The sequence below is a fragment of the Pogona vitticeps genome, chromosome 1 (assembly GCF_051106095.1).
Source record: "Pogona vitticeps strain Pit_001003342236 chromosome 1, PviZW2.1, whole genome shotgun sequence".
In the NCBI taxonomy this organism is placed as follows: Eukaryota; Metazoa; Chordata; class Lepidosauria; order Squamata; family Agamidae; genus Pogona; species Pogona vitticeps.
In genome coordinates, this window is record NC_135783.1 from 303,521,001 (window position 1) to 303,536,077 (window position 15,077).

General features: G+C 43.6%; 1 protein-coding gene across 2 annotated transcripts in view; it reads right to left on the minus strand.

Annotated features, from left to right (window-relative positions):
- The window catches only part of IVD (isovaleryl-CoA dehydrogenase), a 64,755-nt gene that overhangs the window by 33,496 nt on the left and 16,182 nt on the right, over positions 1–15,077 (minus strand). For both annotated transcript variants that reach the window (XR_012082555.2, XM_020795743.3), the window contains exons 2-3: positions 12,765–12,854; positions 3,376–3,427 (exon numbers count right to left, since the gene is read on the minus strand). Coding sequence is in view for 1 of the 2 variants with exons in the window: in XM_020795743.3 (XP_020651402.3) it covers positions 3,376–3,427; positions 12,765–12,854 (142 nt within the window). In the remaining variant the exon portion in view is untranslated. The remainder of the gene's footprint in view (positions 1–3,375; positions 3,428–12,764; positions 12,855–15,077) is intronic.

The window sequence follows — 15,077 nt, forward strand, 5'->3', positions numbered from 1 at the left end:
TGGCCTACCCCTGATATAGACAACAAATCATCTGCTTGGAGCAGATCCACTGAAATCAATGGGACGGTGGTGATTTACACTGCAAACACATTTGTTGTATGGGTTTGAATCTGCATGCACGGTAAGTGACTGGAATTTGATCAGCAGTTGTAGGCTGGATGATTCCTGATGGCAGAGTTTCTGTTTTCACACAACACTGCACATGTTTTTAAAACTACACAAAAGTAAACTGAAGGTGTGGTTGTATAATAAGGAACATGGCAGCTTGAACATTTTTCTTAGGGTTTACATTTACCTTCAAATGAACTTTTTAAAATTATGAGTATTTTTAACACACTTTTTGCAGTATAAACCCATTTAGTTTTTCTAGAGATAGCAGTGCCAAAGGATTATACTCATGCATACTGCTGATAAATGCTGAAACACATAATGTATGTGGCACAACCAAACTAACACTGTTGTGTTTCACCTATATAAAAACAAACAAACAACAACAAAATCCATGTTTCATATTGGCATGACCAATTGATACAATGAAATTTAACAACCAAAGATCAGGCAAAATTCAAAAGCTCCTTTGCCCATACTCTGAACCTTTGGCGGAAAAGGACAAGGGGAAGTAAATTCACTGATGACACTCCGCAGAAATCAATGGGGGAGGCAGAAGTCACCACATATACTGTAAGTATATCACAGAAGTCAGTACACCCCCTCACATTTCCTAAATATTTTAGTCTGTCTTCTCATGTGGCAACACTGAAGAAATGACACTTGCCTACAATGTAAAGCAGTGAGTATACTGCTTGTTGTTGTTGTTTAGTCATTTAGTCATGTCCGACTCTTCGTGACCCCATGGACCAGAGCATGCCAGGCCCTCCTGTGCTCTCCCCTCAAAATAAGGCAACACACGGTTTAATGTCTAAACTGCTGGCAACAAAAGTGAGTAAACCCCTAAGTGACAATGTCCAAATTGGGTCCAAGTGGCCATTTTCCCTCCCTGGTGTCATGAGACCTGTGTCAGAAGTCTCAGGTGTGAAGGGGGAGCAGGTGTTATTGCTCTCACTCTTTCAGAATGGTCACTGGAAGTTCCACTTGGCACCTCAGGGTAATGAACTATCTGAGGATCTGAAAAAAAAAATTGTTGCTCTACATCAAGATGGCCTAGGCCAGTGGAGGCAAACCTTTTTCGGCCAGAGTGCCCAAAATGAGGGGGTGGGGAAGAAACCAGTGGCTGCCGTGCCGCCCGGAAGACCAGAACCGGAACAGGAAGTGGCAGTTTCAAGGGGAATCATGGGGATGGACAAGAAGTTAAAGGGGAAATCATGGGGACAGATAAGAAGTTAAAGGGGGAATCATGGGGACGGACAGGAAGTTAAAGGGGGAATCATGGGGATGGACAGGAAGTTAAAGGACCCAGAACAGGAAGAGAAAGGGGGAATCCCAGCTGCAGCCACTTCAAAAGGTTTGTCGCGTGCCAGAAGAAAGGGATTCGCGTGCCAGCTGTAGGTTCGCCATCACTGGCCTAGGCTGTAAGAATATTGCCAAAACCATGAAACTGAGCTGCAGCACGGTGACCAAGACCATACAGCAGTTTAACCGGACAGGTTCCACTCAGAACAGTCCTCGCCATGATCGACGAAAGATGTTGAGTGCCCATGCTCAGTGTCATATCCAGAGGTTTGGGAAATAGATGTATGAGTGATGCCAGCATTGCTGCAGAGGTTGAAAGGGTACACAATGCATCAAATTGGTCTTTAGGGCTGTCTGCTGCAGACAAGCAGACTAAGGACATGGATTTCTGGAACCATGTTTTGTGCTCCAGTGAGACCAAGATAAACTTATTTTGTTCAGGTGGTGTCAAGCATGTGTGGTGGCAACCACATGAGGAGTACAAAGACAAGTGTGTCGTACCTACAGTGAAGTATGGTGGTGGGAGTGTCATGGTCTGGGGCTGCGTGAGTGCTGCCAGCACTGGGGAGCTACAGTTCATTGAGGGAACCATGAATGCCTACATGTACTATGACATACTGAAGCAGAGCATGATCCCCTCCCTTCAGAGACTGGGCTGCAGGGCAGTATTCCAGCATGATAACGACCCCATACACACCTCCAAAATGGCCACTGCCTTGCTAAAGAAGCTGAGGGTAAAGGTGATGGACTAGCCAAGCATGTCTCCAGACCTAAACCCTATTGAGCATCTGTGGGGCATCCTGAAATGGAAGGTGGAGGTGCACAAGGTCTCTAACAACCACCAGCTCCGTGATGGCGTCATGGAGGAGTGGAAGAGGACTCCAGTGGCAATCTGTGAAGCTCTGGTGAACTCTATGCCCAAGAGGGTTAAGACAGTGCTGGAAAACAATGGTGGCCACACAAAATATTGACACTTTGTGCCCAATTTGGACATTGTCACTTAGGGGTGTGCTCACTTTTGTTGTCAGCAGTTTAGACATTGATGGCTGTGTGTTGCATTATTTTGAGGGGACAGCACGTTTACATAGTTATACAAGCAGTATACTCACCGCTTTATATTGTAGCCAAGTGTCACTTCTTCAGTATTGTCACATGAAAAGATAGACTAAAATATTTATGAAATGTGAGGGGTGTACTCACTTATGTGACGTACTGTATATATAAAGATGGTGATGCAAGCAAGGTAGTAAGGTCAAGGGGAAACATGTTGGAGCATGCAAAAGGACAGTGATTAACTCTTGAGAGAAGAAGAATGAATAAATTCAAGAATAAAAACAATGCATGAAGATTTCAGCACCAGGTGTGACAGGGCAGCAATATTTGCAGAAAGAGTGAAAGATATGTTGAGCCTCAAATATTGAGAGAAAATTCTAGATCTGGGTGAGGACCTCCAGGCCACAGATTACAGCCCGTGGAGGTTCTCTTCCCCAAATTGCAGAACTGTAGAGCAATGAATCTGCAGATTATCTGGCACCTCAAAGGCCCAGCTTCTCTTCCTAGTTTTCTATGCAGGAAAAAGTGAGGAGTGAGGCTAGCTGCTTGTAGCTGATATTGGTAGTCATGGGTTGCCACTTGACCTCAAGGCTCAGCTGTCTCCTACATCACTTCTCCTTTCCCCTCCAAAGCCACTTAATGTTAGATTCCATGGCCATGATTCTGGTGTTATCTGGCTTATGCTGGTGTGGAAGCAGAAATCCCAAAGCCAAAAAGGAGTCACACACACCCTCCGCATCGAGTTGAATTAAACCATGAGTAACTACTACATACTTGACACAAGAGATTTAATGTGACTACTTTATTGCAGATATATATATGCGACCAATATTTAGCTGCTACTTATATCTTGCTGAGTATTCTCAAGAGGTTGGAAATGATTATTTCTTGATATGATTGATACACACGTACCTGGAGCAGTTATTCCTAGAACCCCTAGATCCCCAAGTTTCTTCCAGAACTCCTACAAACAGAGCAATACTGTTAGTGAGATCATGGTTGATCGTAAAGACTAGGCAAAGAGGTTTTACAGTTTTCCTCAACATATCAGCTTAAATGCCTCTCAGAAAAGACAGCAGGGCAAGATATCCACTGCCATGCAAAATACTGTGAAATGGAACTCTACAGTCACGTTTCTAATTTTTTAATTTTTTAAAAAATCTAAATTATTTTATACTTACTGTTCCTTGCTGCTACCCAGCTGGTGCCTTCATGATCATGCACACTATAATCCTAAATACTTTAATGCATGACTGGACTCTCTTGTATTACAAGGGTGTGGGTATGATGGTCATGGAGTTGTTCTGTTCTGTAGTTCTACCTGCCTAGATTTCTTAGCCTAAAACCAACACTCTGTTAACTTACCAAGATCTGAATGGCATTTATACAGCTTGTTAAGAATGGCAGCTATTCAAATTTGAAACTTATATCTCACATTAGCGACCACAGATGGAATTTCTCATCCCATGTTTATTAGTTATTCATTTACCTATTTAGAATAGAACTATAGAACTCTAGAGATAGAAAGGATCCTGAGAGTTGGATGGCTATCATGACTGTCTTTCAGTCTTCTCATCTCTATGCTAACACACCCAGAGCCATCAGCTCCTCTTCACGGGGTCTGGTGTCCATACTGGTCACCCTCCTCTGGACATGTTCCTATACATAACCTTCTTTAACCGTGGTGCCCAGAACTGGCGGAACAGAGTGGTACTGTGACTTCCCTTGATTTGGACACTCTAATTCTGTTGATGAACCAAGCATTGCTTTAGCTTCTTTTTATCTTGCATCAAACTGTTAAGTCATGTTACATTTGTGACCTACTAAGACTCCCTAGATCTTTTAACATGCACTACTGCTAAGCCAGCAGTTACGCATTTTATATTTATGCATCTGGTTTTCTTTACCTAAATGTAACAGTACATGCTGGCTCAGTAATTTGGGGAACTGCAACTCCTCCAAGTGCTGATATTTATATTCTCACAAAGAACACATTAGCTCCTAAGTTTATATTTAACTTGCAAATTGTTATTTTCTGATTAATTTGTGGCAAGATAAACAAACTTCCACCTCTGGCAAGTAAGAAGCTGATTTTTATTTAATTTTTTTATTCCACAACTGGTGGGTGTGGAAGTAGGCAGGCTAAGAAATATTTGTATGGGCAAGTGACTATTGCAAATACAGTGGTGCCCCGCATAGCAACAATAATCCGTTACGGAAAAATCATCGCTATACGGGTTCGTCGCTATGCGAAACAAAAAAGCCCATAGAAATGTATTAAAACGCAAGTAATGCGTTCCTATGGGCTTCAAACTCACCATTCAGCGAAGATCCTCCATAGTGCGGCCATTTTCGCTGCCTGTTAAGCAAGGAATCCGTCCCAGAAAACAGCGGGTGGCCATTTTGAAACCGCCGATCAGCTGTTAAAAAAGCATGGCTTTGCGATAATCGTTTCCCCAAGCAGGGAACTGATCATGGCAAAGCACAGCCAGCCAGCCAGCCAGGCCCGGACGACACCCGGCCTCCTTGGCGGGGCTGTCCTGGGGCGCAGATGGGCGGGCTGGAGGGTCTTTCTCTGGCGAGCGAGGGCTCGAAGGCAGCCACCCGGGGCGGGAAGGGGCACGCCATCCACCGGCTGCTCGCCAGCCAGCCAGCCCGGGAGACACCCGGCCTTCTTGGGCGGCGAGTGGCGGGAAGAGGGCTCGGAGGCAGGCAGCCGCCTGGGGCGTGAAGGGGGACACCACTCACCGTCAGCAAGCCAACCTCGGACGCCCGGTCTCCTTGGCGGGGCGCAGATGAGGCGAGGAGGAGGTCTCTGGTGCGCCGCCCCCCCGTCCAGCCGCTGCCGCCCTGATCCTGGTCCCCGGCGGGTGCCTCCTCCTTTGCTGCGCCTCCTGCCGCAACTGCTCTCTGGCTCGGCGCCCCAGGGGTGTGTGCGGGGATCGGGGCCAGGCCCTTCGCCCCTCCTTCCCTCCCTCCCCCAAGGCGCCAATCCGGAGCGTCCCCGCTCCCCCCTCCCACTGTCCCCTATATATGCAGGAGCTCTGGGGGGGTAGTGCGGCGCCGATCAGATGTTTAAAAAGCCTTGCTTGCGGCGCCGATCAGCTGTTTAAAAAGCATTGCTTTGCCATGATCGGTTCTCCAAGCAGGGAACTGATCGTTGCAAAGCGAAATTCCCCCATAGGGAACATCGGAAAGCGATTGCAAAAGCGATTGCAAAATCTTCATCACAAAGAGATTTCATCGTTATACGAAGCAATTGCTATGCGAGGCACCACTGTACATGTTCCAAGGCTGGCTCTCACTCCCAATACCTTGACTTAGAAAAACGCCATCTGTTTTAGTTATTTGTTCAATAAAGTCAACCAAGCCTTGACTTTATTGTAAAGACCTGTTCTGTTGATTACAGTTTACTTTCAAGATAGATCCAGAGCAAGTAGACCATAATATCCCACCAAGCTCTACATCTTTTTTTTGGCTGTTTTGGAGCAGTTGTTTGATCCCTTTGGTGGCTGGTTCAGACAGATACTTTTACTTGCTATACTACATACAGTGGGGTCTTGACTTGAGAACTTAATCCGTATTGGAAGGCGGTTCTCAAGTCAAAAAGTTCTCAGGTCAAATCTGCATTTCCCATAGGAATGCATTGAAAACCATTTGATCCGTATCTGCTCTTTTCCGTCCATAGAAACTAATGGGAAGCTGCTATTCCGCCTTCGACCACTAGAGGAGGATATTTTGTTTCTTTTTTTCTTAGGTCAAGAAAGGTTCAGGGAAGGCAGGGAAAATACAGTCCAGGCAGTAGAGTACCAGGCAGTCTGAAGACTGTCTCCCAATCCACTCTCTAAACGCTGGGAGGAGTGAGGAAGCAGACAGGCACCCTTTTCACTGGCCAACAGTTAACTGAAAATTCACATTTTGCACTTTCCCTGCCTCCCACATGGGTTTTTTTCAGTTCTTAACTCAAATCTAAGTACTTAAGTCAAGTCAATATTTTCCTATGAGAGCGGTTCTTAAGTCAAAATGTTCTTAACTCAAGCCGTTCTTAAGTCAAGACCCTACTGAACAGCTGCCTAAAGGAGTTCCATGATCATTGAGGAGCAATTTGCCACACCTTGCTTTTTTAGGGAAAGGACAAATTCTGTTCTAACAAGCAGAACTGAGTGGCAAACAGAAGGCCTTCCATGAACTCAACATTCTTTGTTTAGAAACACTGTGGCATCACCTGACTGCAGTCTCTGTGTTTCATTGGAAACCTCTCATGGCACTGTCCCATGGCTGGAAGGGACAGAAGGGCTGGTTGTTCTAGATCTAGAGGCAAAATCACTGGCCAGCAAGATGTGAAAGGAAGCTATGCCTGACATCAAATACTACAAATAGCAACACTACTGTAGTGTATTCATTTCAGTGGTAATGACTAGAGATGGGGGTATTCGTAATCATATACGAATATCCCCGCACAGCTGAACTTAATGAGGGGCTGGGCCCTGCGGCTAGCCCGTCCATTCATATGTCTGGCACTGGTGGCAGCCTCGCTCATCCAATCGCTCCCGGAGCTTCACTGTCTTCCTGTTCGGCTAGCAACTCAACAGCCATGCAGGGAGGCTCATCCTCCCTCCCACTGCCTGGAGTGGCCAGGCGAGCAGGAAAAGAGCGGAGCTCCAGGAGCGATCGGAAGGATGAGCAAGGATCACCAGACACGTGAATAAGACAGGCCACCTGCAGGGGCCAGCCCCTCATTAAGTCCAGCTGCGTGGGGATATTTGTATTCATATATGAATACTCCTATCTCTAGTAATGACATTTAGATTTTTTTTCTTTTTAACATTAAAGCTGACATGTCACATGCATCTCTGTATAATGAACAGTAATATTTGGTCATTGTCATTACTTGTTTGTTCCCCCCCTCCATTTTGAGGAATTGGTGGACTTTTTGGATTTTTAAGGTTTTTTAAAAAGTACTGTAGTATGGTACTAATACGTAATGTGAAACAGCACTTTCTCTGCTTAGCAAATAATAAGAGCAAATTACTTTCTAAACAGGCAGCTATAATGACTTAGGCTCTAAAAAGAACTCCCTGAATAGGAGGTAGATAGCATTTGGTTCATTATTGTTTCCACAGCAATGGTGTTCAAACTGTAGAATGTCCTCCATGGAGGAAGGACATGAGAGTGCAAGGAGGGAGAGAGTCCTGCAACAAAGACAGCCAAAGACTCTGCCTCTCTGGGGCAGACATTCAAACAATGAAGCTATGCAAACTGTTATGTTAGCTTTCCATGCTATGTAGATACAGAAAACACAGGAAAACATATAAGAACTTTTGGGGTTAGTAGCTTCTTTCCGCTTGCACCCCAACTTGCTGCTTTTAAGAAGCCTCTGCCCTATTCAATCTTCTTTAAATGCCAGGATTGGGCACATTTCACCACCACAACATTCACCATGCTACTCACCAAGCAGGAATCTGCAGATACATTTTTATTTATATATTACGGGTACTCAAAGTAGTTGTTGCCAGGGAACCCCAGTCTTGCTGGGGAGGGGGCAGGAAAAGGGGCTTACTCACCCAGAAAAGCCAGCAAGACAGTGTACAAGTCCAACTGCAGCCAAGGAGAAAGGTGTGCAAATTTTTGGACTACAGCTTTCAGAATTTCCCAGGCAGCTATGTTATGCTGTAGTATGCAGCTTGAGGAATACTGGGAGCAGTAATGCAAAATTACCAAGGTGTAAACCTCTAGCTGCTCAGGACAGATGGCAGTGATCACAAGCCAATTAGAGGGGGGGGGGGAGAAGGGATAAATGGAGAGAATCAAACAAAAGCACCCATCTCCAGTGCTGACCAGGAACTCATCTGGGAACATAACAATGCAGAACATAACACTACAGGAGTTAAAGAGTCTTGTCAACAATAAGCATGGGGCTGCAGGAAGGTCAGCCAGATGCACTGCACTGTACTGTGGCAGCTTCCTAGGCCTACCCTAAGCCACAATACCTTCCCAACTAAGACTTTCTCCAGGTGAACCTCATCTGGGTGTGTGCAGGTGTGTGTTTGGCAGGTGAAACTTCCAGAATGAAGAATTATGGGCTCTGTAATCTAAAAAAATTCAAATGACACATCCCTAACTGAGACACTGCTATTCTGTTATTTTTTTTAGTTAAAGGAGGAACACAGGGAGAAGCCCCTGCCACGCTCCTGATTTCTGGCAAGAACAGGGTCTGGCAGGAGCTGACACAATTCTGCTGTGGTAATAGTGGTTCATGATAAGATTTAAAAAGTTAAAGCACACGTCATTATAACATCAAAATACAATTAAACACGCTGTACTATTAACACAGTTGAATTAAAACCATCTTTAAAAGTACAGTGGGGTCTTGACTTAAGAACGGCTCAAGTTAAGAACATTTTGACTTAAGAACCGCTCTCATAGGAAAATATTGACTTGACTTAAGTACTTAGATTTGAGTTAAGAACTTAAAAAAACCACGTGGGAGGCAGGGAAAGTGCAAAATGTGAACTTTCAGTTAACTGTTGGCCAGTGAAAAGGGTGCCTGTCTGCTTCCTCACTCCTCCCAGCGTTTAGAGAGTGGATTGGGAGACAGTCTTCAGACTGCCTGGTACTCTACTGCCTGGACTGTATTTTCCCTGCCTTCCCTGAACCTTTCTTGACCTAAGAAAAAAAGAAACAAAATATCCTCCTCTAGTGGTCGAAGGCGGAATAGCAGCTTCCCATTAGTTTCTATGGACGGAAAAGAGCAGATACGGATCAAATGGTTTTCAATGCATTCCTATGGGAAATGCAGATTTGACCTGAGAACTTTTTGACTTGAGAACCGCCTTCCAATACGGATTAAGTTCTCAAGTCAAGACCCCACTGTACATGAATAACAACAAAGACCCATTCATTAAAAACTTGTGCTTAACAGCCAGATATGCAGCATTTTCTGCATCTACCACTTCCAGACTTGAGAAGTAGAATAGGTTTACCAGAATTCAAAATGTCAGGTAATACTACCTTAAACACACTTTACTCCAAGCTTGTGCAACCAAAGCCCTGCAGAATATCACAAGATCCTGTATTTTTTGCACCATAAGACGCACTTTTTCTCCCAAAAAAACTGGGGGGGGGGAAGTGCATACGTCTTATGGAGCGAATACTGTCCCCTCCATGCCACCATCGTTGGTTTCCCAGGCCTCCGGAGGCCTCAGCAGGCCCCGTGGGGGCCTCCCCCAGGCACCATCGCTGGCTTCCCAGGCCTCCAGAGGCCTCAGCAGGCCCCATGGAGGCCTCCCCCAGGCACCATCGCTGGCTTCCCAGGCCCCCGGAGGCCTCAGCAGGCCCCGTGGGGGCCTCCCCCAGGCACCATCGCTGGCTTCCCAGGCCTCCGGAGGCCTCAGCAGGCCCCGTGGGGGCCTCCCCCAGGCACCATCGCTGGCTTCCCAGGCCTCCGGAGGCCTCAGCAGGCCCCGTGGGGGCCTCCCCCAGGCACCATCGCTGGCTTCCCAGGCCTCCGGAGGCCTCAGTAGGCCCCGTGGGGGCCTCCCGCAGGCACCATCGCTGGCTTCCTAGGCCTCCGGAGGCCTCAGCAGGCCCCGTGGGGAGTCCACCACCACCACCATCGCTGGCTTCTGAGGACCTCCAGGAGGCTTTTGACTGGTAAAGTGCTGCTTTTTACTTTTTAAAAAATGTTCTGGGTGGGTTTTGGAGGGTAGATTTGGTCTGGGGGTATGTTTCTATGTTGCTTTGTGTTTTGGTGATTTTTTTGCAGTCCCAGCATGGGACTTGCCCTGTTTATTTATTTTTACTTCATTTTTTGGTATTTAAAAATTAGTTGCTTCTTTTTACTTTTTAAAAAATGTTCTGGGTGGGTTTTGGAGGGTAGATTTGGGCTGGGGGGCATGTTTCTATGTTGCTTTGTTTTTTGGTGATTTTTTTTGGCAGTCCCAGTGTGGGACTTGCTCTGTTTATATATTTTTAATTTTATTTTAATTTTCAGTATTTAAAAATTAAGTGCGTCTTAACGTCCAGTGCGTCTTATGTTTAGTCAACCTTTGCGTATGAGTCACCATCTTGGGGGGGGACTGAATCACAGCAATCCCTGCCTCCCACAACTATCAAGTTGTTTGCCAATTTCCTATCTCCCTTTCACTGACATTTCATCTTCAAGGACATTTCTGAGACAAGGAAAAACTTAGCTCACTAGCAGATTCTTGTTAATAATGGCTGACAAGAAACCATAAGCTTAACCCATCTGTTCCAAATTAGGAGTCAGTCCATTCTAAAATGAAAACTAAGCTAGAAATCAAGATAAAAATAATACACATATTAAAAAACAAAACAAAACCCAAACCCAAACCCAAACCTCTTCTGGTTCCTATCTATTGTACTGAGTGCAGTCCACTGGGCTGGCATGGATTTTTTCAGCCTTTTTCTTTTTCTCCAGTCTCCTATTAATTTTTTCCTACTTCTGTTGGACAAGAAGGAATCCATTAAATAAAGAAGAAGATGTTTGACAGTGAGGAAGTGTACCCAAATGAACTTCACAGGGCAATACAAAGCTGTTGCTCATCTATCTAACTCAGCAATGTCTGTTGTGGCAGAAATTCCCAGAATTTTAAGCAAATATTTTTTTCTAGCCCCATTACAAGGAGGTACCAGGGATTTAATCCAAGATCTCTTACACAGAAAATACGAATTGTATAACTGAAATGCCATGGCCATCTTTAGGGAGATATTTTTGATAGATCTGTCTAAGGATGGGGATCTCAGTAACCATCAATGAAGGAATTTCTTCTCCACATTGGAAGACCAGCTTATCCTGCAAGGCGGGAGAAAATCCAACTTCCTTGTAGTATGCAACCTGGCTTGTTGCATTAGCCCTTCCAAAATGTTTTGAGAATTCATCAGCCCCACTCAGAAAGGTCAGTCAATTATTACGGCACTTGTATTCTTCAATACTTGGAAAGGCCAAAGGTTCACACTTTTCTTGAAGTCTTGAAGCATCTCAACAGCCTACTACTCTCAACCTTCTTGTATTTAACCAGGCTCATGCAGGTGACCAAGCAGCAAATGAGTGGGCTAGAAGATGAGGAGCAGGACACTCTCATCTGTGCCCAATATATAAAGCAAGGAGATGTGAAAAGAGCAAAGCACCCCCCACCCCAGTCCCACTGTACAAATGCAGCAAGCTGCTAGATGAAAGACAAGGAAGTAAAATTTAAAAAAAGATTAGCGACTTTGAGGTTTTTCACAAGGATGCTTTCTATCAAACCTTGTTATGTGTGTATGAGCATTTGGAAATGCTGCATCATTTCAGATGGGGTGTAGGTCAGTGGTAAAAGCATCTATTTTGTATACAGAAGGCTGCAGGTTCAATGCTCAGCTTCTCCAGGAAGGGCTGGGAAAATTCCTGATAGAAACCTGGAGAGCCACCACCAGCCAGTGTTGACAATACTGGGCTTGACCAGCCAACAGTCTGACTTGATATAAAGCAGTTTCCTCAGTTCTAGATACCTCTGTGAAATACAGTAAGTACAATTAACTATTATTTTCTATAGTATCAAGAGCTTCTTATTGTGACAAGCTTCCCTGATGAAGAGTATCATTCAATTCAATACATACTCCCATCACCACTCTAAATTGGTTTTAAAAGGGGCCAGGGCAAACATTATAAAGAATTCTCTCTGATATAATAGCACTTTCACAGAGTTCTAGTAAGCATGAGGTTTCCAAAGACTGCAAGGCATATAAAAGGCAATAGTGAAAAATAATGTAGACCATAAAAATACTTCTTTCTCATCAAGTTTACAGGTATCATTAAAACGAAGCTCTTAAATCTCCATTCTAGAAGCCTGACATCTATAACAGTGAACTCTTTACAACCTGCTCATGATTTCAAGATAACATTCATGTGCTGAAAAGAGGCCATATGCCCTTTCATACAGCTGAGACAGAAACCTCTGGAATTTCCCATGAGATAAAAACACTGCCCAAGGTTAATACAACTGAGATTCAGACTCCACACACAAGGAAAAGTGTCCTCGGGAATATTGTCAACTTAATGCCAGCCTTCCACAACTGTTGACTACACTGGCTGGGGAAGATGGGAGCAGTAGTCCAATGCATCTGGAAGGCAAGAGGCTGGAGATCAGCTTCTTCTTTTCCACCTCCAAATATTCCACAACTTTTAAAAACTCACTGTTACTTGCATTTTAAATGATAAATATTCCCCTCCCCATAGCCATCCCTTAAGAAAAGAGCAATTATGTAATCAAGGTGATACATAACCTATTGAAAGCACTTACCCTCATTTCTTTGAATTCATTCTGTTGATCGATTTCTTGGGCTTTTGGAGCCAAATGCTCTTGGCAGAATTTTCCAATAGTTCTTCTAAGCTGTTAGAAACACAGTAAGAAATACATATCATACATCACACTTGTCAATTTTCTCCCTTTGTATGTTTACAAAAAACGCCAGTAGCAGAACTTTTCTTTTATGTACAAAGGAAAACAGGGTAGATAAAAATCAATGATTTTTTAAAAATCAAATTCATTTAAATCACAATGAAATAAAAATTGATTTTTTATTAAAATTGTCAAAATATCTGATTTTTAAAATTTAAATCCTGATTTAAAATCCACCCTGAAGGAAAGCATTGAGCACTGCATGAAATACCTACATATTTCTCACAAAAGCACTTAGTGCAAACTACGAAGTTGTTGACAAAGTACTTTTTATTCATCCAGGCAAAGTGTGTCTCTACTGAAACTTTGAAACTGGTTTTAAACCTGCTTTGGAATATTTATCTCCTACCTAATATTATAAATTCCATAGAGGAGTCAGTTGCTGAGCAGACTTCGGTGACTGGTGCCACCATATACCTCTGCCATACTGAGTATGTGGTGGTTAATTAATAAAGCCCCTGGAATATCTAACTGCTTCAGACAGAGGAGCTTGATACAGGAGCCCTGTGGCACTTTGAGAAACTAGTAAATTGCTTCTCACCCTCTAACCCTGGGCAGCAACAATACCAATAAAGATATGGATTCCTGAGGACCAAAGAAACAAGGGAAGCCTAGCCAAAAAAGAAAGGAAGAAAAAAAAGGTAACATTGCAATGAGAGTGATGGCAGAATAAAGCACTCTATGACCAATACCTTAAACCCATCCAGGGAAAGGCTGACTTGCGAAGAGGTGGTAATGACTGAGAAAAGGAGTGCTGAAGAAACTGAAGGGCTTATCCCTGCAGAACAAGAGCAAGCACTCTGTACAAATACTATTAAAATCAAGATTAAGAAATCATATACTGACAGTGAATGTCAGTTGTGTAAAGAAGGAGAAGAAATACAGTGGGGTCTCGACTTACGAACGGCTCGACATACGAACGTTTCGACTTACGAACCGCTCTCATAGGACTATATGGACTCGACTTACGAACTTAGATTCGAGTTACGAACTCTTTTTTTTTCCTTTTTTAAAAAGCTAAATCATCTTAGGTTAAAAGGAAAAAAGAAAATAAATATCCCCCTCTAGTGGCAGAAGGCGGAATAGCAGCTTCCCATTAGTTTCTATGGACGAAAAGAGCAGATATGGATTAAATGGTTTTCAATGCATTCCTATGGGAAATGCAGATTCGACTTAAGAACTTTTCGACCTGAGAACTGCCTTCCAATACAGATTAAGTTCGTAAGTCGAGACCCCACTGTAGTCAACCATCTTATTTGTGGCTGCAAAAAGACTGTGCAAACACATTACCTGGAAAAATATTACAAAGCTGAAGCAATGGTGCATCAGAACATCTGTAGGAAACATAATATACCACTAGCTAAAAACATGTGGGACTGCAAAACTGAAAAGGTTGTTGAAAACAGAGAAATAAAAATATTATAGAATTTCTGGATTCTAACTGATAAACCTAATTTGATAACTGTTGAAAAGGTGGGTCTCAACTAAAGTAAAATCATGCTGACATCAACATCACACAAAAATATGTCCCAGCTACTGAGAAAGCAGAGAAAAATTCAACGCAGAACTTAAAACAGTTACAAAACATGCAGACAAGTGGTAACTCAATTTTCTAGTGGGAAATGTAAATAGTAATGTAGGGAAAGGGTTTTAAAAGATTTTGTTGGGAAATATGACAAGAAATATCAAAGGAACATGATGAACAAATTATACAATTTTGTGACAAATTTGTAATCACCAACATTACATTCAAATTACCAGTGCAAGGGTGGGTTTAAAAAGGGTGGGTTTGAGAAATCCCTGCAAAAATGTACTAACAATACTGTAAGGCAGTGGTCCCGAACCTAGGGCCTCCAGATGTTTGTGGACTTCAACTCCCAGAAATCCTGGCCAACAGAGGTGGTGGTGAAGGCTTCTGGGAGTTGTAGTCCAAGAACATCTGGGGGGGGGAGAGAGAGAGAGAGTTTGCTGTTATCCCTGGGTTTCATAATCTGAATAAAGTACAGAAAAAGAAAATGTAGAGAAGGGTAATTAGTCTTTTAATATACATAAAAGACCAAGGAGGTAAGCAAATTAATAAAATGATAGTGCCCACTAATGAAGGATAATAATAATTCTCTGGTGCTTGGCATCAAGGGTAAAATTCAAGTGTGG